Here is a 22,299-nt window from a genome sequence, read left to right on the forward strand (position 1 = left end):
ATGGCCACTGAGTTGACTCAGCCATGGCCGAGTTAGATCTGGTTTACGTTCGAACGCGTTCGAATGATTTAACCTTTACGTTCGAACCATATATTAAGCGTTTGAATGATGTTCAGTTTCCGTTCGACCATATATTATATTCGTTTGAACGCTTTCTATTAAATTCGAACCATTTTGTTTATATTAGATTATTAAATTGTTTTCATCGTTTTATTGAATTGTTCTATCAATTAATTTATTAAAGTATATAATTTTGTAAATCTTTTCGTCGTAATTAGATTTTATCACTAATGTTTAATATATATTTTATTTTTAAAATTTCAGGTTCATAATAATGTCTTATCGGGACCGTAAACGTGGTAGATCAGGAGAACTTTCCATCCAAACAGTTCGAGAGTGAACTGTTTTACTTGAGCGACAGGTAAAACTGTCTGATTCTGTAGCTCTTGTATGGGAGGGTCATTCCCTCCCATCAGTATTCAATGATTGTGGTTGGACACCAATCTTAGATCAGTGAGAAGAAGGAATGAAGCTCGTTTCCTTCATTGAGATCGTTACTGAGTTCTATAAAGAGCTCGGTGCTGCCAGCCCAGACGATGGAGGGGCATACAGGATCTGTGTCCGAGGAGCTCCTGTTATATTTTCAGCGGACGGACTCGCTGCATATCTGGGTATTCCTAGGCTTCTTGATGCCTATCCAAACCTATCGCCTAGAGAGTCTGATCCTTCAGGTGATGCAGCTATGTCTCAGGACAATGGACCAGATTACACAAATGAGATCAATACACTTGCTGATCATGACGTCAGAGACTTGATTGTTGGTCCAGATGCTCCAGTATTCGATGGGACGAAGAGTATTAGGCTGACATATTTATCTTCTTTCTTCAAGATCATGAATTTGATCATTGCCAACAATATTGACCCACGGCAGCACAAGACCGAGGTCCGCATGGATCGAGCAAGATTTATGATACGGGTCGCTCGTGGCATCCCAATCTACGTCGTTGGTTATATATTTGAGAGGATCCGATCAGAGGCACAGTTCATTACGACAGATATACTGCCATTTGGGATCCTCATCACTCGATTTTTGCTACATGCCGGGGTCATGTCCGAACCTGCCGAGCGTTCCCGATTTCATATGGCACAGATCAACGGCTGGTGAGACATCTACACAAGCTAAGGCATCACGCACATCTATTCGCAAGGAGATGGCTGACATATTGCGTGCTGAGCTCGACATACACACATTAGCAGTGATTGATGTAGTGCATACTGCCATGTCTGAGTTGCGTACAGAGATTATGGCTGCCGTCTCTGGGTTACGTACAGAGGTTAATGAGTTACGTACAACGATTAATGCCAATAATGCAACTCAGGTCACGCTCAGTACTCGACTGACAAAAGTAGAGACATAATTAGCTGCAGTCGAGGATGTGTGTAGAGATCTCGCATCACAGTAGTTTCTATTTTTTATTTATATTTTCTTTTGTTATAGTTATGAACAATATATATGGTGTTTTGATAATTTGCTTTATTTGTAAATTAAATATAAAATCTTTTCTGTAGTAATTATTGATTTATATTATGTGGTGTATGGTTGATAATATTTATTTAACTAAAAATCTTATTTAACATAAAAGAAGTCATTAAAATATTTTTAAATTAATTACATAAAATTAATTAATGAATTTGTATATATTATATATATATTTTTTATATTTTGAGTTTCATACCGAGATTAATATTATACTTTCGAATGTATAAATGTGGTGCTTGAATATGTTCTAACTAAATATATTCCGTTCGAACGGTTTAGAAACTTTCCCGCCAGGATTTGCCACCAAATATTTTCCGTTCGAACGCAACAAATAATCATTCGAATGTTTGTGAACTTTTCCCACCATAATAAATTAATTCTTCGCCAAATTTTACTGTTCGAATGTATTTTTTCATGTTCAAACGGGAAAAAGTTTTTGAGATGATTTAATTCGTTACAGAAAATTCTATTCGACTGGTTATTGTAACGTTCGAACAATTTTGTAAAGTCATCAATTTTTTGTGATGAAATTTAAATTTCATCCCAAGAAATGACTTTTAGGGACGAAACTTTTTTTGTCCCTAAATAATTTCGTCCCAAAATCTCAAATTTGTTGTAGTGCTAGTATCACCACTTGTTCACCACAAAGACTTCCCAGTAAACGCATTGTTCTCATTGTGGGAGTGCCTGCTATAGCAACCAAGGAAATTTCTAGCTCTTCCTCGCTGCTGGTTGGTGTGACTGGTGTTTCTAGCACTGATTTTTGTTCTATTTCCATCCCTGGCAGCTCTTCTTCCTCCTTACAAACTTCTTCATTCACATCCAAGAGATAAATACGAGGAGTTTTACAATTGTGTAGAGGATTCCACTTCTCATCACAATTAAAACATAAGCCTTTGCGTCGCTTTTCATTCATTTGCTCGGAAGAAATTGGTTTAATGCCCTCCATTTTTTGGAATAGTCACTAGAATAGGAACCAGTAGAATAATTTCCCCCTCCTGTGGAGGTGGTTCGTTTCCCTGTAGATTCAGCAACTTTTCTTATGCTTGGAAGGTATTCCTCTTGCACCTTTGCTAACCCATATGCTGCATTTAAATTCACAGGGTATAACATATGGATTGGGATGCGAATTTCATCTTTTAAGCTGCTAAGGAAGCAGCTCAGTTTGTGAGAATCAGAGAGACCTCGTAGGCGGTTGGCCAACCCTTCAAATTGGTTCATGTAAGATGCCATAGTACAGGATTGTTTCAGCCTCGTCAACACCTCCATTGGATCGTCATAGGCCGTGGGTCCAAAGCATAGCAGTAATGCTCTGGAAAAAGCTTCCCAGTCACAGCATAACCCTCCATCTACAACAAAGGCATCTCCTTCCATATGGTAGGAAGCCATCAGTAATCATTGAGGCAGTGGCGTTTGGTGGAACTTGAAGTAATTGTTGGCTTTAAAAAGCCATGCAGCAGGATCAATTCCTTGGAAAAGATGGAAGTCAAGCTTGACCCCTCTGTTGTTGAATCTTCTTGGGTCATGGTTCTCCATTTCAAGGTTGGCTTCATGGTTACAAGGTGGAGGAGGAGGTGAATGGTGCTGTTGGTTTACAAGGGTCCGTAACATATCTTTCATTTCTTGGACATCAGTTTTGAGCTCTTTTATATTTGCTTTTATTGTAATAAATTCTTAATGGTGTTGTTCTACTTGAGTTTGTAAGGCATCTAGGTGTTGGTGGTTGGATCTGGTATTCTCATTCATGGTAGTGATGGGATTTGTTTGGATGAAAATGAGATGAATCAATTTGGGTAGGATTGAATTTCTGGGATGAAGAGGATCTGTTTGGTTGGTAATGGGTGTATTCGTTTGTGTAGGATTGAATTTCTAGAATGAATAAGATCAACCTGGCTCTGATACCAATGTTAGAACCTTGCTAAATATCTTCTTCCTTGCTGGTTGGTTGTATGCAGGATGACAAATGGATGAATATGCAGGTTGCATGTGAGAGTAAATGGATGAGCACAAGTTGTTTGATAAAAATTAGTAGAGCCACACCATTCATTGATAGAGGTCCTTCTTCGAGGGAGGACCAACCTCCATACAAGAAAATACTTCAAGCTACAAATACTCCAGATGATTCCTCTCAACGTCCTCTCTGCTCTCCCTTATACCCAGTACAATACTGACAACATCTTTCATAACAGAAAAGAGAAATAACGATACAATAACAATGAAAAGCAATAGTACTAAAATGACAGACCAAACCAAAACGCACAGCTTCAATGCCAAAAACGCAATGCTTCAACTAAAATAAGCACCTAGTATTCTTATTTCACTCAGCTTCAAACGGCAACGTATCTCTTTAACCCACACGATGTCGTCTCTTCAACAATAGCCCACTACAAACCAAAACACTTCAACACTTCAATGCTCACACTTCAACACTTTACTTCCGTAAGTCCACTTCAGTTCATCTTCACATTTTAGATCTAGGTTTTCCCTTGGCATCGCCAGCACCATGACATACGAGCCTAAAATCAACTTCGACAGAATACTCAACCACGCGGACCTTTGTTTCTAGTCTTTTTCTTGCTTTGTTAGGTACAGTCGCATTGCTAAATTCTTGTTTTTGCTTCAAATCTTATAGGTCTTCTTCATTTCAGAATACACATTCGTATCCTTAGTTTTTACAAGTTTACCATTAAAGCCCACAGGCTTAACTCGTGTTGGACTTATTTTTCTTTAAGGCTTGGTTTACTTCAAATTGTCTTGTTTTAATGTGATTTGGGCTTAACTTTTACGTTAGAATGTTTTATCATGAGCTTAGTTTTATATTGGATGCTGGTGTTTTTAACAGAATAATTATAGGTTGATCATGTTTTGATCCCTATATATTAAACTCACTTTGTGGTAGTTTTGTTTTAAATATGAGAATTTATAAAGAAAATAAATAAAGATTTGAAATATATTATTAGTATTAAAATATGAGTTTTAGAAGTACATAATAAGTGCAAGATTTTATTTTGAACCATTTAAGGAGAAACTAATTAGTCTATTTTATTAAAAAGAAATATTTGCTTTACTACTTTAATCAGTTTTGTTTTAATGAATCTTTAAACCATAAATGTATTTCGTGGCATAATTATATTTATTACTAATATTATTATACAGTTTTAGAAGATGTCTTAGAATTTAATAGCTTAGTTAGAGCATTTTAAGTGGTTATTGATGGATTTGGAGAAGTGATGTTATTTCAGAGTTATAGGTTTTGAGGAATTAAAATAGGTTGTTTTAATATCTTAGACTTAAATATTGAAATACGTATTCGATTGAAAATTTACAGGAATTATGTAATTATTTTATAGGTGACAATTAATATTTGTTCGACATTGTTGAGAAAATTTTTGGAAGGCTAGGAAGTCCAGGTAAATGAGATTCATATACTAGTTTTTACATAAAAAGAAAATGAGATGAGGTTAATTTAAAAATATGCATATTTGTTTTGAAAAGAAATATGAAAACAGCCTCAGTTATGTGTTTCCGCATATGCATGAAAGCTGTGTAAGAGAAAATATTTTCTATCATGACTGGTGTAGACATGAGCTAATTTTGTACATTCTGATTTTGAACTATTCAAAATGAGCGAATATGAAATTTATGAAAATTTGTACAGGTGATGTGAAAAAGTTTCAGAAACTGTTTTTGAATATGTGAAAAGATCTGAATTTGTTCAGTACTTTGATTTGGATATGTTGTGGCATCTGCAAACCTTGGCATGATATTCTGATTCTGTATTCTGATTAAGTCTGATTATGATGTTCTACTCGGTTTCGTTTACTGCCCAACCACGGGTTATAATAGTGCATACGACCCAACCACAGGTTATAATAGTAAATATGGCCCAACCACGGGATATAATAGTGGCCACAGGTATAATTGTGGTTTATAATCCTACCACGGGAGTTAAACATGGTATATGGCCCAGCCATAGGTATAATGATGGTTTATAACCCTACCACGGGAGTGAAACATGGTATACGACCCAACCACGAGTATAATGGTGATATAACCCTACCACGGGAGTTAAACTTGGTATCTGTCCCGATGTGATGCTCTGATATGATAAAGATGAGGGCAAAGATTTTGATATGCCAAGGGATTTTGATTAAGAAAGCTTTTCTGAAAGTTTTGGTAACATGAATTGATTTTGTACTCTGAAAGTAAATGTTTCTGATTTTTGCATTCTGAAAGTAAATATTTTGTTCTGCATTCTGAATTTTGAAAAATGTTCATGTTTACATACTAGTATATGTTCTCTGCTTACAGAGTTATTGATAACTCGCCCCTTATCTCCACAATATTTTTCATATGATTATGATGGTCATACTGGCGAGTAAGAGTAGGTTGTGTTAAAGAAATTGTGAAGTTCGTAGAAGAATAAGTATCTGAGAGTACATGTATTTATTTGGAAGTATTTCTAGTTGATTTATGATTTTATATTATTTTTGGTACTGTAAGTCGTGAAAATTTCGAGATTGTGTGGAATTCTAATTTATTCCTTTGAGGTAGTTAATCAATATCTTGATGGCGAGGCATATATTTCTATTTTAAATAAATGGATTTTGTATTTTTTATGGAATATTAGAGTGTATAAATCTGTTATGGAAGATGATGTTAGGTTACAAGAGCCAACTTTTTGAAATATGAAAACCCACGAAGAATTCTTTTTTAAAATGGGCTAAATATGAAGTTACAAAAAAGCGTAAAGAAAGTCAGAATCTGACTCCACTCCGACAAGTCGGAGTCAGAGTTAGAATTTGGATTTGAACTCTAATTAAGTCGGAATCAGAGTTGGAGTCAGATTTAGGAGAATCCGACTCCTACTAAGTCGGTGCTCACACCTAATTTCTCGTTAGGTGAGGAAGCCAAGCACTTGTTATTTATGTATTGTAGAAAGATATTAATGTCACATCTCATTCCAAGGAGAATTCTTGCGTCCAATCCAAATTTAAAACAAAATGTGAGATTGTGACCAACAGTAATTGAGGGAAAGTTTAGATAGTAAGTTGAGTTGAAATAAAAATTGAAAGTTAAACAAAATATTGGTAGAATATTATTTCTTAATATTATTATTGTTTTGAGATTTGAAAAAGTTGAATTGTTTATTGTATTTTGTGCAAAAATTTAGAAAAATTGTAATGATTAGATAAGATGAGATGAGTTAAAAGTTTTTTTGGATCCAAACCTCAAAAAAAAAATCAGTGCCGTTTGGATTCAGAGATGAGTTGAGTAAATTATTGTTAGAATATTATTTTTTAATATTATTATTATTTTGATATTTGAAAAAGTTGAGTTATTTATTATATTTTGTGTGGGAATTTAGAAAAATTATAATGATGAGATGATATGAGTTGAAATAAGTTTCTAATCCAAAACATGAGAGTTTTTTCAAGTTTTTGAAACGAGTAGGAGTTTCGGTTTTGAGTTTTTTTTGGAGTATATTAGTGAAGTATTTTTAAATTTATAAGGGACCAGTACGTACTGGACTTGTAGAATTTTTTAAGAAACCAATTATAGTTAGTTAGGGATTGAGCAAATTAGGTTTGGATTTAGAAATGAGTTGAGACAATTTGTCAGTAGTAGAATAAAATATTCTTAAAATATTATTTTTTAATATTATTATTATTTTAAAATTTGAAAAAATTAAATTATTTATTATATTTTATTTAAAAATTTGAGAAAGTTATAATTATGAGATGAGATAAATTGATATAAGTTTTGAATTCCAACGAGGTCTCAAATTGTTGGAGGGCCATGGTACTACTCTGATCAGCCCTTTCCTATCGTCCATGCCGCCAACCGATAAATTGGTGCATAGGAGCATCACTTATCGTACAATGCCAATGCGCATGAGTCACGCGTTATATATCTTTGATTACTATTGCAATCTACTCCAATATTTTTCTGATCTTGTCTAAAAAAATTGATATTTCCTCTATCTTTTATAAGGTTTTGATCATCACTTTTCTCGAAAGACTTTTTGATCACTCTCCCTTTATTCAAAAAAAGGTTGGGATTCTGAAGTAACCGACGTGGATTTCACAATATACCATATGAGGGAAATTAAAAATCAAATCGTTTGGTTTCACTTTTCCTTCTTTGATGAGGACTGCTACGTACCCGTACTTGACGAAAGTGCGGTTTTGAGGACTTCTACCGACATTGGCACTTTATTTCTGTTAATTCACTTTTGAGCCTATTTTTTTTTTTTCAACCGAAAAATTGAGAAGTGAACGTGAGACTAGTGATATTTTTTGTAGTTATTTGTTTTTTCTTCACTTGTTTCCTCACTTTTTTGTTGCCTTCGTTGTAATTTTTGCTAGTGTTATTGTTTTTTGTTCTTCTACCACAATGGCTTTATTTCAGTTTTGAGCCTAATGTTTTGGACTTTAAAGAAGTTTAACATCAAGCGCTTGCAGTCCACCCTATTCCTGGGAAAAATTGTTTTTACACAAGCAGAAAAAGCACATCCACCTAGAGATTAGGCATGCACGCCCACCATTTTGTGAAGAAAAGTCATTACCAAGAGAAGAAAAAGTAAGATGTGCCAGACGAAAAAGCAAGAGAAAGTAGGAGAAGAAGTACCCAAAGATTACGCACGCCTTTGGCTTTTTGATCCAGCCGAGAGAAACAGCAAGAGATTAGGGTTTGATAGATGGGAGAAGACGCTTAGGGTAGGAGTTGACAGAGAGGAAAAAGTTGGATATCTGTAATCCGATTTTTGCCCATCGGTTCTGGTCTTGATTAGAGTACCATTGTCAAGTCTAAAATTTGGTTAAAAGTTAAAGTTTTGGCTAAAACCAAAGTTATTGAAGATATTAATTCACATTAGACTATCAATTTTAAGGTCAAAATAATAATATAATATTATATATTTTAATAATAATTTTTAATAATACTTTTTTTAATACTTTTTTTTTAATTTTTCAAATACACTCCATATATTAATTAATAATTTAATTTTTACTTAAAATTATTTTTTTCCAACTATTTTGTATATCAACCTAATTATCCAACATAATACAGCCTTGTTTACAAAAAATATTTTCTGAAAAATCTAGATAGAATATAGCCTTGTTTACAAATGAAAGTTTCAAAAATAATTTAATAAAGCTTTATTGATTATTTGTGAATAAAATATGGGTTTGATGGGTGAATAGTGACTCTCCAACTTTGAAAATTCCTTTAGAGTTATTGTAGCTCAAATTCTAAGGTAAAGGTTTTTTGCTAGTCCAATGCATGCCATTTTTACAAAACTTAGCTATATTTTAGATTTCACTGACATTTAGCTAGATCAATCACAATGCTCTTATTTATTTTCTAAAAAAAAAATAAAAGACTGACAAGGCAGTGACAAGTCAGCATGTAACGAAGTGTGCGTTTTTCATTCATAGGTTTAGCATTTTCCTGTATCTAAAATTATTGATCTTTCCTCTATCCTTATAAAAGTGGTTTTGATCTTCACTTTTCTCAAGAGGCTAACTTTTGGTCAGTCTCCCTTATTCAAAAAAGTTGGGATTCATAAGTAACCAATGTGGATTTCACAATATTTCATTTCAGGTTTCAAGTTCAAACCCAATTGGAGTTGGTCAATAGAAGGTACCAGAGTGTAAGAGAGTGGATGAGGGTGTAAGAAAAGCTATTTGATGTGATGGTTGCTTGTAGAACTAGTTTAAACCAAAAGTGAAGCAAAAAGGGTCAAAATCGAGTGGCTAGCATTTGAAATTTTAGGGTTTGGGCTTTTTGAAGGAAATTTGAGGTTTCATTTAGGGTTTGGAGTCTCAAACCCTCGTTAGGAGTTGACCAAGGGTGTACTTTGGTAGTTGGAATAGTGTGATGGTATAAGTGAGCATGGTCTGGTAAGAAAGAAAGTAGCTTGCTTGATTTTCCCTTAATCCTCCTTACACAATTGTACTTCACCTAACATGTGTAAAGTGTGTTTTGAATAGAGGATTGTGATGGTGGCATGTATCAAATGAGATTTTCTAGTGATTCTAGACTGAGTTGGACATCCTAAATGGTGTGTGATGTTGTTTGGTGACGTGGCGCTCTCTGATTGGCTTTTTTTTATCCAAAAATTTCAAAACGTTTTATTGCCCTATACAATCCTAAAAATTCATATGAGTTTGATGGTGCAATCCGTTTCATCTAATTATGGTCCTAAATGCCTAAAAAAAAGATCATCCATGCCCTTAGTGGGTCATAATTCGACTACGCTTAGTCGCTTACGAGCTAAAACCTAACTGATTGATCGATCCATGAAAATCTCTTAGGTTTTCATGGCATAACTAGAGGCCAAAGAAATTCTTTCCAATGAATTTGTTTTGGGACGTTACAATTGCATTATTCTCTTGAGCGAGCCTTAAGCAAACTTTATGCCTGATGTTCATTCAAGCAAGCCTATCATGTGAACGTCGAGTAGCCGTTGCGCGAACTTTGGCTTGGTCAGATAAAACTCCACAAAAGAACCATGACGAATCCTTATTGGGTTGGGTAAGGCCGCCACAAGAATGAACATGGCTCCACAAACCCAACACAATTTCTCCTGGCCACATAACAGCTAGCCCCAATCGGTTGTATGTTTTTCTTATTTCTTGCCGGGAAATTTACAGAAGGACCATGTTCATTGCCACGATGGGAACTTGCGTGAACAATTTATCTCTTATTACTTAAATCCCTCGTTAAAATAAATTAATATACACTTTAAAGTGAGGGCAAAAGAGTGCTAGCCAGCGTTAAACCCGAATTGCTCTTATAAAGAGAGGTACCCAAGCTAGCTAATTGCTCGATCTTTGTGTGTTCACATGAAGAGAAAGTGACAAATTAATTTTCATGATGGTCAACTGCATGGTGATCAGCTTAATTTGCAGTAATTGGGTTGAAGTTTCACATGGGGTTAGCTTTTCATTAGTCATGTCCATGCATTGTGGGTTTCGTTGGAATGTACTTAATTAATTGGTCGTTATTAAATAGAATATTTGTCGAACTCAAAACGTTTTTAATTAAAGTTCAGATCATGCGTAGGGGATCATAAGGATAAAGATCAACATGAACTTCTTAAAATATAAAATTGATTAACCATATTGTTTTGAATTATTCAGTACAGATTAATCCTCTCGACATGAGCTTCAGGGGGAATTAAGGAGATCATGCATGATCATATTTTCAACCTGCATGCGTTTTCATTTTCAATCTTAGATCATTCTTTATCTTTAAAAGAGTTTGACGTATATATCCAACACGTTAATCAACAGATCAAACATATCATGATTGACAGCATGCGTGCGTACATTGGAGCTCTTATCTGCCTAGCTAGCTACAAATTATTTATATTTGAAATGTAAAAGTAAACCATTTTGAATTTTCGTCTACTGATTAGGAATTAAAATATGAGGAAGAAGAAAATTAATGCAATATATATATATATATATATATATATATTTCTATTCCGTTCTTATATATGTATTTAATTCATCTCATGATCACAGGAATCTTAGGCGCATTACTATGCCATACTTTCTTGTGCTTAATTATTTATTATAAGCATCTTAAAATATATTTATTTCAACCGATTCTAAATTAGTAAAAACATGAAGCAACAAAATTGAATTTATTTAGTCAAGCAAATTAATTCAAAATCTCGGAATATATATATATATATATATATATATATATATATATATATCCACCTGTGTTAGCTAGAAAAGCAACTCATTAATAATGGTTAGGAGGTTTTGTTGAGGAATAGTCTCACATTACTTGTGGACAAGGTCTTGGGCATGTTTATAAGGAATAAACAATCATCTCTTGGAGAACCGGTTTTATGTGATGAGTTAGGCCCATGAATTTTTTATGGTATCAGAGTCTGCCACAGGATGAATGGAGCCCACACTACTTATCCTGTGACAGGGACCAGAAAAAATACTGGTCTACCCGTGAGGGAAGGATACTGCTGAGAAATAATCTCACATTACCTGTGGACAAGGTCTTGGATATATTTACAAGGAATGAACAATCATCTCTTAGAGAACCAGTTTTATGAGATGAGTTAGTGCATGTTTGCGATTGTGATATGAAATATAGCTTATAACTTTAGGTCTTATAGCTTATAACTTAAATCATAAGCTCTATAGTTCAAAACTTGTTTACTGTTTAATAAATATGTATCTAAAACACTTTTAAAGTTATTTACATTAATTTTTTAAAAATATATAGTTAACTGCATGAGCTTTTCTATAAAAGCTTCAATTTGGTGCTTTTTAAAAAGTAGACTTTCAACTTTTTTAGGTGATTAAAGCAATTTTTATAAATTTACCAAACATATCATTTTTTCTTTAAAAGAGCTTTCAAATAGTTAAAAACACTTTTTAATCTTTCAAACTCAATCCCAAAAACGCTCTTAGGCCGATAAAATTTTTCAACTTTTACCATAGATTATTGCAAATCAGTAACAAATTAATTCCAAGTGATCTACTAGATAAGAGAAGACACGTAGTGTATAAGGAGTTGACACAGAGGAAAAAGCAAGATGTTTGTAGTCCGATTTTTGCCCCCCTCGGTTCTGGTTTTAAGAAAAGAATATAAGGCTAATGAGGAAGTGACACGTGTCAGTACACGTAACGAAGTGTGCATTTTTCATTTGTAGGTTTAGCATTTTTCTCTATTTAAAAATATTGATCTTTCCTCTATCCTTTATAAAAGTGGTTTTGATCATCACTTTTTCCGATGGGCTAACTTTTGGTCACTCTCCCTATCTTATATATTCAAAAAACAAAGTTGGGATTCAAAAGTAATGGATGTGGATTTCACAATATTCCGGAAAATCCAAATCGTCTGTTTTGATTATCCCTTGATCTTTGATGAGTCCTAGTACCCGTAGTTGACAAAAATGTGGTCTTGGTAACGTACGTGTTAACGTGGCAGTGGCAGTGATAGTGACAGTTCTCACTGCCACGTTGTTATTTAAAAAGAAGGGAAAAACTGGACAAACCCTAGTAGTTGTCCCATTGTTTTTTCTTAACTTTGTTTTCTACATTTGTTGTAATTTTTGCTGGTGTTATTGTTTTTGGTCTTCTACTTATAACAATGGCTTTATTTCAGTTTTCAGCCTAATTTTTTAGACTTTAAAGAAGTTCGACATCAAGCGCATGTCCACCCTCTTCCTGGAAAAACAATGTTTTTACGCAAGAAAAAGCACATCCACCCCAGACATTAGACACACCCACTATTTTGCGAAGAAAAAGCATTACCAATAGATAAATTTCTAGGACCGATTTGCCCTCCTGTGTAATTTAAAAACAGGATCAGATCATAGCACCTGGAATGAAACGGTGGAACCTTCACTTGAATACAGTTTTAAACAGTCGATCAAGAGGGAGAATGACAAAAAAAAATTAAATAAATACAAGGCGGGAGTGCTTCGTATTCTGCAGTTTAAATAATTCCATTACTTGGCGTATTTATATATTTGTCTGCTATCGAGGTTCCGAACGAAATTCAGAGGTAGGAATTAATACGTGTTGGTATTGATTACAGGTAAATATGCATGTATGTTCCATGGAATTAGAACCTTATTGCATGGATGAACAGAGTTTTTACTATTGGCAACCTGGTTTCTTTTTCTTTTCCAATATTTCTGTCATTTCCTATTATATATATATATATATATATATATATATCTTGTTCGTTCCGAATTATTGTTGGATTTCTAAGACAGTCTTTAAGGTTTTTGTTCTTATGAAATTGATTTTCAGGTCAACATGAAGAATGCAAACTGGAATAGGCAATTATCATGGGTTTCGCTAGTTGCAGTATGCATAGGAGTGCTTTCCCTGGTGTTCTTGCTTGCCGATCGTTCTGTGAAGACTGGAGAGATTAGGTTATTTCTCATCTTTTGCTCGCTAGCTAGCTCTCTACTTCCTACAATCTGATTAGACGCACGGACTCTGCATGATCAGCTTTCCCTTTGCGGTGGCTGACAGTCATATAAATTAAGAAACCCTGTGGTGGGCTCAGAGCAAAGTCTCCCTTTAGCATATAACTCACAGAAGTATCAGAAAAATACTATATATATAGAACTATTGCCTCTGGTTCTTCTTTTCTACATTTTTTCCTTCATTATTGCTTGTGGTTAATAAAATTTTTGATGAAAATATTTGGGCTCCACTAATATTCTGAAACTCTATAGCCAGCCCCAATTCCGATGTCGTTTTGGGTGGAGATTTGGCAACAAAAATCACAGTACTGGCCGTATAATTATATATATGTTGATAACTTTTTTTCTTTTATAATATTATATGTGATATTGCAGGAGAGTTTTATTGAACAGCGGTCCAAAATCTTATGACGTGAAGCTCTATACCGACGATCCTCGTCAGGTAAATGCATCACGTATCATGCTCCATCCTTTTTTTTTTTTTTTTTCCCCGTGAAAAGGACCCATTTCCATTTTTACATTTCGTATGGATTCAATAACCCACTTTTTTATTTCGTTATTTCATTTTTTGGTGACTGATGGGATAAATAGATCGAATTATGATCAGGTGGTGGTGGATAATGGCATCGTGGGAGTGAGTTTCTCGAGACCAGATGGTCATGTCTTGGGAATAAACTATAACAATGGTCTTGATAATTTGCTTGAAGAACATAATGGCAGAGCTGATAGAGGGTACTACGTATTTATATATTTATGTACATTCCTCCTGGTTTTTAGAGTCATCATTTTCGAGTCGTTTGCCTTCAGAAATCTTTAAAGCTCTATATATACCATTTTCCCATATATTTAGCGTACTTATGATCAAGCTGCTTTGTTAATCGACAAAATGAAATGCGTACGTATACGTACGAACGACGTTTAGGTATTGGGATGTAGTTTGGAATGATCAGCAAGGTGATCGTGGTAGTACTGGAATCTTTGAGAGGTAGGTAATTTAGTTCTCATCCTTAATCAATACGTACGACAAGTACGGCCTGCATGGATTTGTTTTCTAGGCTTGAATAAAATGTACACGAATCATGTGCAGAGTGGCAGGAACAAACTTTACAGTAATAACTCAGAACGCAGAACAAGTAGAGCTTTCATTTAGCAGGACATGGGATGTTTCCAAACTTGGAGAGAGTGTTCCTCTAAATATAGACAAGAGGTGCACTTTTAAAACTGAGTAACTTTACTCATCATCTTAAATTTTATCATCCTTTTATCATGACATGACATTATAAGATTCACTTTATACGTATCGTTTGTTTCAAAATTTGACTTTTGTAGATACATATTGCGAGGTGGAAACTCGGGATTTTATTCATACGCAATATTTGAGCGTGTTAAGGGATGGCCGGAGGTGGAGATTACACAGATTAGGATTGTTTACAAGCTCCAAGAGGAAATGTATTTAAAATGTGTTCATTTCATTTTCCTAATACTAGAAGAGATTTTTCAAGTACTCGAGGGAGGTCGGGCAATTGTTAATTTGTTATTTAAAAATCAATGGTTAGATTTCATTACATGGCGGTATCTGACGACATGCAGAGGTGTATGCCGACGTATCAAGATCGAGAAAACGGTCAGGTCCTAGCTTACCCGGAGGCTGTTCAGTTGACCAACCCAGTTGAACCTAAATTTCGAGGACAGGTACTATCCCAAGCTAAATCCATAATTTGTTACAAATCCATATTTCAAAATTTGGAATTGTTCTTTTCTAATTTTTTTTAAATGAAAGATAATTATATATATATATATATATATAACATATATAATTTGAAATTTAAATTTTATTGAGAAGTCGATAACGAAATAGTACTTATAATCACATTGGTTGATTTTACAATAAATTATTAAAATATAGTTATATCCATATAAATCATTATTATTCTGAAAATAAATGAAATTAATTCATTGTAATTTGTTTATAACCAAGTTGTAGAATAAGATTTAAAAGGAGTACAACAAGCCGGCCTATACAAATTACATTAAGAGAAATGTTTTGGCTATAAAGAAATTCCATCAAAGTAAATTATTAAACTGACGTAATTTGATATAATAAATCTACTTTTATTGTAAATTAGTACTAGATCATAATATATTATATATCTAAAGTAATCGTGCCAATTGATAGATTTACTTCTATAAAATCTATTTTTGCATGATAGTTAAAAAGTTTATTTTCCATTAAATGTTATAAAAGAGTTAAGTGCGGCTTCTTTTTTCCGAATTTGATTCTGTAACACATTTGAGCGTATGTCATAGCTCCGTATTGCATTCTACATAGAATAGAACAGAGAGAGTATAATGAATAGATCCAGTAAATTAATGGTAAACATTAAAAGGCTCTAAATTTATAAGAAATAAGGTTTAAAGTTGTGTACGTAAAATAGAAAGACCCGTAATAGAAATGGTGGATGCAGGTAGATGACAAGTACCAATACTCGGTGGAAAACAAAGACAATAAGGTTCATGGATGGATATCTTCAAGCCCGTCTGTTGGATTATGGGTCATAACACCGAGTAATGAGTTCCGGACAGCAGGGCCCATGAAGCAGGACCTCACCTCCCATGTGGGCCCCTTTGCCCTCTCTGTAAGTCACCTCACCTATACCCTAAAGATTATATATAGTTTTGTTAAAATTTTATGACCTGGCATAATCTCAGCCTCTAAAAATGATGTTTGGAGTTCAAAACTCCTCCTCCACTCAGGAAAAAAAAGAATATTATATATTATTTTTTAAGAATATGACGATATTTCAATTTTATTAATTGTCTTCACTTATGACGAAATAAAATCGTAATTGCAATTCAATAACTGGGGGATACATATAAATTATAAAAATCAAAATCTAGGCATAAAAAACCTTTATAACCATATCATCCAAATGCATTTCAAAAAAAAAAAGACAAATAACCTAAAACTAAACAACCTATGACAACGTGCAAGGAAAAAGCAAAACAAGAATAGTACTGAAGTTAATCAAACTAAAATAAAACTTACCCGGCACAAACCTTAGGAGACCCTCAAATAAGACAGACCCAATTTGTTCATGCGAAACAGACCTCTTAAATGACTAGGCAGTGTATGGTCCTCAGATCAATCAAAGTTCAAGTCCTCATCACCACACTTAGCTAGAAAAAGATTATATTTAGTTTCTGCTTATTAAGATCATGCGATCAAACATTTGGTAAGATCATAGTAGATAAAAAAACGTATCCATTTCATTTATATATTTATTTATTGGCATGACATATTTTTAAATGATAAACATACAAAATTATTTATTACAATTAAATTGTTTTGAGTTTCGACCTGAATTTGAAAGTTTAAGACTGGGTTTGGTTGGTAGATCCAACTCAACTCATTTCAAACTAATAATTAATGGGATCTACTACTTTTTCAATTTTTCATAAAAAAGTTAAATCCATCTCAATCTATTTCATACTTTTTAACTTAAAAAGTTAAACCCATCTGATTAATGGAATCTACAAAATAATATTATTCATAACTCAACTCAACGTATCTCAACATCGAAGCGCAGTCTAAAGCGGATGATTTAGAGACACATATTTATCGTACAAGAGATATTTGTAGTTATTATTAATTAATTGGTTATTCATGTATAGATGTTTGTGAGTACACACTACGCTGGGAAGGATGTAGGAATGAAGTTTGAAGAAGGAGAGCCATGGAAGAAAGTTTTTGGTCCCATATTTGTTTATGTCAATTCGCTCTCTAACGAGGAAAATGCCGCAAAACTATGGAAAAACGCCAAAGAGCAGGTATGTATATATATATATAATATAATGATGATTAATGATTCAAGTGATCGTCAGGTTATATATAATGAGTTCAACTCCTTTAATTATTTCCTCAGACTTGGTTGCATTTTCCAGCTTAAATATAATTATTAACTTGGACTTAATTTTCATCTAGATGTCGATTGAAGAAGAAAGTTGGCCATACAATTTCACAAAGACAGAAGACTTTCCTTTTGCTGACCAACGTGGAACCGTTACGGGTCAATTGATGGTCCATGACCCGTATGTCTCTTTGCTTTTTCCTTGACTTTTTAGCTTAATTGTTTTCTTCACACACAAGTAATTCAATTAACACATGTATGCATAACGCATGAGATATCGTGATTTTAAACTTAAGTAATTAGGTATATGAATGAGAAATTAATGGGTGGGCAATCTGCTTACGTCGGATTGGCGGCTCCGGGAGAGGTGGGATCGTGGCAAAGGGAAAGCAAGGTGAATGACTAATTTCAAGTTCTGGGTCAGAGTCGGAGATTCCACTAATTATAATTTGAATAGTGAAAGGGTGATTAGATGGGAGTAATGAGGTGTAAACCTTTGTATTTTCTTGGGTAATTTTCTTTCAGGGCTATCAATTCTGGACCAAAGCAGACGAGCAAGGACGTTTCGTCATTAAAAATGTCCGACCTGGAGACTATAATTTGTATGCGTGGGTCCCTGGTTTTGTTGGGGATTACAAAAGTAACTCCACAATTTCTATTAAACCAGGTAATTATATATAGAATACTGTTACATTCGTAAAAAAATTATATAAAAATAATTCTACAAATTGATATGATTTTATTGATTTATTAGATCTATTTTATAATAAAAGTAATTTTATAATCTGACGAATCATATCAAGCCATGTCAATTTGTGAGATCACTTTTGTGTAATCTCTTTGTGGTTAAAGTATTTTCCAATTATAATATAAGATTCTCCATAGATTAGTTTTTTTTTTAATTGATAACAAAATATTTTATTTGCTAAACAGAAGAAGCATATTATATAGAAATAGATTATGGATTGGCCCCACATTTTTTAACACAATATTAAGAATGTATTCTTGCTAGAAAATTATCAGATACTATCGTGCGCATTACGTATGATTTGGTATGTATTCTCATCCTATCATAGCATGTCATGTAATTAAAATGCTTATATAAATATTAGTTTTAATTAATATGGCATCGTATGATAGGCCGATGTGCATACCATGTATCTGTACTTCGAAAATATCTAATAATTTACACGCTTATATCAGTAGATTAATGTTATGTGTTATATATATGTACGTAGATCATAATGTCAAAATTGGGTGGTTAGATTTAACTTATTTATAAAATATCTAGTAAGACTTTGTGGATGTTAGCTCATCATATGATGACTTTTAAAACCAACTGTATTATAAGTTAATTTAGTTCCCATATATATTAAACATATATTAATATAGGAGTAATAAAGTAATTAGCAGCAATTCGGAAAATTTTGCAACAGGCTAACCCAATTGGAAAAAGATGCAATATTTGATTCTCATTAGAAAATTATGCAACGACCCCTTCAAAAAGATACAACTTTTGACATAATATAATGCAATTGGTACTTACCCATTAAGAAAAGATAATTAATAAATTGCTACAAAACTTGGAAAAAAAATGCACCCGATTTTCAAACTTTCATACGTAGAATCATCATGTTCTTGTGTATGTGTGTCCGAAATTCGGCTTCATTGACGGTCCAAAATTGCAGGTTCTGAAATAAATTTGAATGTTCTTGTGTATGAGCCTCCAAGAAAGGGTCCGACCCTGTGGGAAATTGGCATCCCTGACCGCACGGCCGGAGAGTTCTATATACCTGATCCAAACCCAGCACTCATGGACCCATTGTATAACATTAATTCTAACACAGAAAAGTGAGTCACACCAACAGACAGCATTCATCCATGTTGTTGCACTCTTAATTCATGACAAGTTATTCATGATGTCGCTCACTTTAATCAAGTGATAATTATATATATAATGCATTGCAGGTACCGACAATATGGCTTATGGGATCGGTACACTGATTTATATCCTGATCAGGATCTCATCTACAACATCAATACCAGCAACTATTGTACTGATTGGTTCTTCGCCCACGTTACGAGGTATATATACATACATATATATGTTATAATTTTCTTAACCTTAATTTCTTTGCATGCATTCTTGCAATATATATCTTGTTTGTTGGAATTCTTGATAGTTGATACTAATACTACTACTACTGCATTGCAGGCGTGTAAATGGTTGGACATATGAAGGTACAATATGGCAGATTGTATTTGAGTTGCGAACAGTGAAAGACAACAGCAACTACACCCTCCAGATGGCCTTGGCGTCAGCTGAAGCAGCTACCTTGCAGGTATATATATGCAAAGACCTGAAATTCATTTTCAAAAACAAAAAAATCTATTTATAAATGATGCATTGACACACTGCCCACTGGCCGGCCAACTTAATAATTATATATGATTATGTATCAAGGTTCGGTTCAACAATCCGATGGCCAGATTTGCTCACTTCAGCACAGGATTTATAGGAGGGGACAATGCCATCGCGAGGCATGGAGTTCATGGGTTATATTGGTTGTACACCATTGATGTACCAAGCGATCTACTCAAAGTAGGAGAAAACACAATCTATCTCAGACAGGCAAAGAGCGGAAGTCCTTTTCAAGGATTAATGTATGATTACCTTCGACTCGAAGGGCCTCCTCAAGGCTGATATATCATATATTTACTTGATATCATATATTTTCCCCCAATTAAACAGATCAATAGTCTAGCCTAAGCATCCATATTGATCTTGAGTTTTCATAGAGTCCCGAAAGGAAAGGAAATTCCCTTTGCTAATTTAATATATATAATCCTCAATATTGCAATATCTTTATCACTTCACGACACCGGATTAATCGGTTTTAATGAACTTATTAACTATTTTTCCGAAAAGCTAAGACCAACCCTTTGGCCACACCGTTACGGCATGTTTCATAGAAAAGGATTTATTGTTTGGTTCTTAGGAAAACCGAGAAGATTAATTGAAGGAATCCGTGGAAAATGCTTGTGCATGCAACATGGAACAGTTTTCTTGCATTGTCTTGCTTTTTCAAGACAGAGACAAGCTAGTGGAATGTTCTCTTCTTTTGTAGTACAAAAGGAAACTACTTAGTTCCTGGAAAATGATTGTGAAGAAAAGTCGTAACTCATTTTCCATCCTTTCTAATTATTTTTTTGGAGGAGGCGTGTTTAAAATAGAAATTTACTTGAACATGGAACGGCTGAAAACACGGATGGCGAAAGAAAAACTAATCACGACCACAATCCATGGCCGACATAGTACAAAGCATACTGTTTCGAAGTTTCGTAGATCATTTCTAGCTAGCTAGTCAAAAGAAGAGATTTCTTTGGATTAGATTAGCTAGCTAGGTTCACGACAAGAAGTTGCAAAACTAAAATTCACAAACTGATATAGTGAGATGTAATTAGATGTTAATCAACTTTACAATAACAAAGTTATTTTACGGTCTAACGTATTAAGCAATCGATATAGGGAGTGTTTGAGGTTGCGTTAGATGTCTTTAAAAGTGTTTAAATAGCCTTAAAGCACTCTAATAGAAAAATTGGGTTGCTTGAATGTTACATATTTAAGAACTTTTTAATCTCAAATAAGTTAAAATGTACGTTTGAGGAAAAATATCGTTTTAATGATTTTCCTCAAACGTGCTTTTCCAGATAATATAGAACGTAATTCAAATTTTAACAAGATTGTCAATGAGTGAAAATACTCATACAACTTTCAGATAATTATAACTTTCAAACTTTCAAAGATATGATCATAATCTTTAAATAATCAAATAATCGTCATTTCTTCCTCAAAAAGTACTTTTATATTTGTTTTCCGAATAAATGTAACATGTTTTAAAGTAGTTTAAACATATGATTACCAATCAATAAATAATTTTTCAATATTAGAACATATTATTTAAGTTATAAGGTATAAGGTATATTTCACACCGTAATCATAAACATGCACATAAATTTGTAAGCTTTAATACTTGAGTAGTACTACATGTACTTATAACTTTATTTACTATTTTACTTAAAAAACTCGTTTTGTCAGTTTTCTTTTAAAATTCAAAATTTGAATTTCTAATTTCATGATAGTATATATAATCAATAACTAACACGTGGAAAAATAAATTTGTTGTAAGTTAAGTACATTTACTACTTGTATGAAATTTTCATTGTTGCTTCAAAACAATTCATGGTTATAGCAACACATCATCAAAGAAAAGAGTTGAAAGCAACCATTTGCATAACTGGTGTCTTTTGGAGAAATCCGTTATTGACAAAGTGCCTGTTAGCAAAGAAAAAATGGTTGCCAATACATGTATTAATTCATTATGAAAAGTTCTACTCATATCCCTACATCATAGACCATACATGATTTTCTACTATTTTAATATTTTTTCCTTAGCAAGTATGTGGTATAGAGATGATGAGTAGAATAACTCAATTAATTTAGCAGAGAAAAAAAAATGTGTAGTGTGCAGTGTGTATGATGATGAGTAGTAAAACTCATTCATTATACACAACTTTTCTAACTAAGATAATCTTTGCCTCTATAAATCTAAATTTGTACCACTGGGCTTCGGAAAAATAGTCAGCTTGAAGATAAAATATTCTATTGTTTAATTGCAATATTATGTACTAATTGATGAAAACAAGCTATAAGAGGATTGTAGAAAAAGCAATTCATGATCTCATTCCATCTCATCTCATTCTATCTCATTTTCTTCCCAAGACATCATTCAAAAACAAATACTTTTAAACTAATCATTACAACTTTTTCAAACTAATAATTACATTAAACTTTTTCAAACTTTCAAATA

The 22,299-nt window shown here is 33.5% G+C and overlaps 1 protein-coding gene across 1 annotated transcript; it reads left to right on the forward strand.

The window, feature by feature from the left end:
- The first annotated feature begins 3,019 nt into the window (after window positions 1–3,019).
- On the forward strand, window positions 3,020–20,172 carry LOC121260075 (probable rhamnogalacturonate lyase B). The gene is made up of 17 exons (XM_041161930.1): window positions 3,020–3,082; window positions 13,339–13,463; window positions 13,896–13,962; window positions 14,128–14,252; window positions 14,443–14,505; window positions 14,608–14,727; window positions 14,850–14,969; window positions 15,077–15,212; window positions 15,986–16,156; window positions 17,193–17,348; window positions 17,503–17,609; window positions 17,732–17,822; window positions 17,954–18,095; window positions 19,117–19,279; window positions 19,397–19,513; window positions 19,644–19,770; window positions 19,893–20,172. Exons 1-17 carry the CDS (start codon window positions 3,020–3,022, stop codon window positions 20,130–20,132), a joined length of 2,133 nt encoding a protein of 710 aa, XP_041017864.1. The 3' UTR covers window positions 20,133–20,172.
- Window positions 20,173–22,299: the final 2,127 nt, after the last annotated feature.

This window comes from Juglans microcarpa x Juglans regia, chromosome 4D, assembly GCF_004785595.1.
Source record: "Juglans microcarpa x Juglans regia isolate MS1-56 chromosome 4D, Jm3101_v1.0, whole genome shotgun sequence".
In the NCBI taxonomy this organism is placed as follows: Eukaryota; Viridiplantae; Streptophyta; class Magnoliopsida; order Fagales; family Juglandaceae; genus Juglans; species Juglans microcarpa x Juglans regia.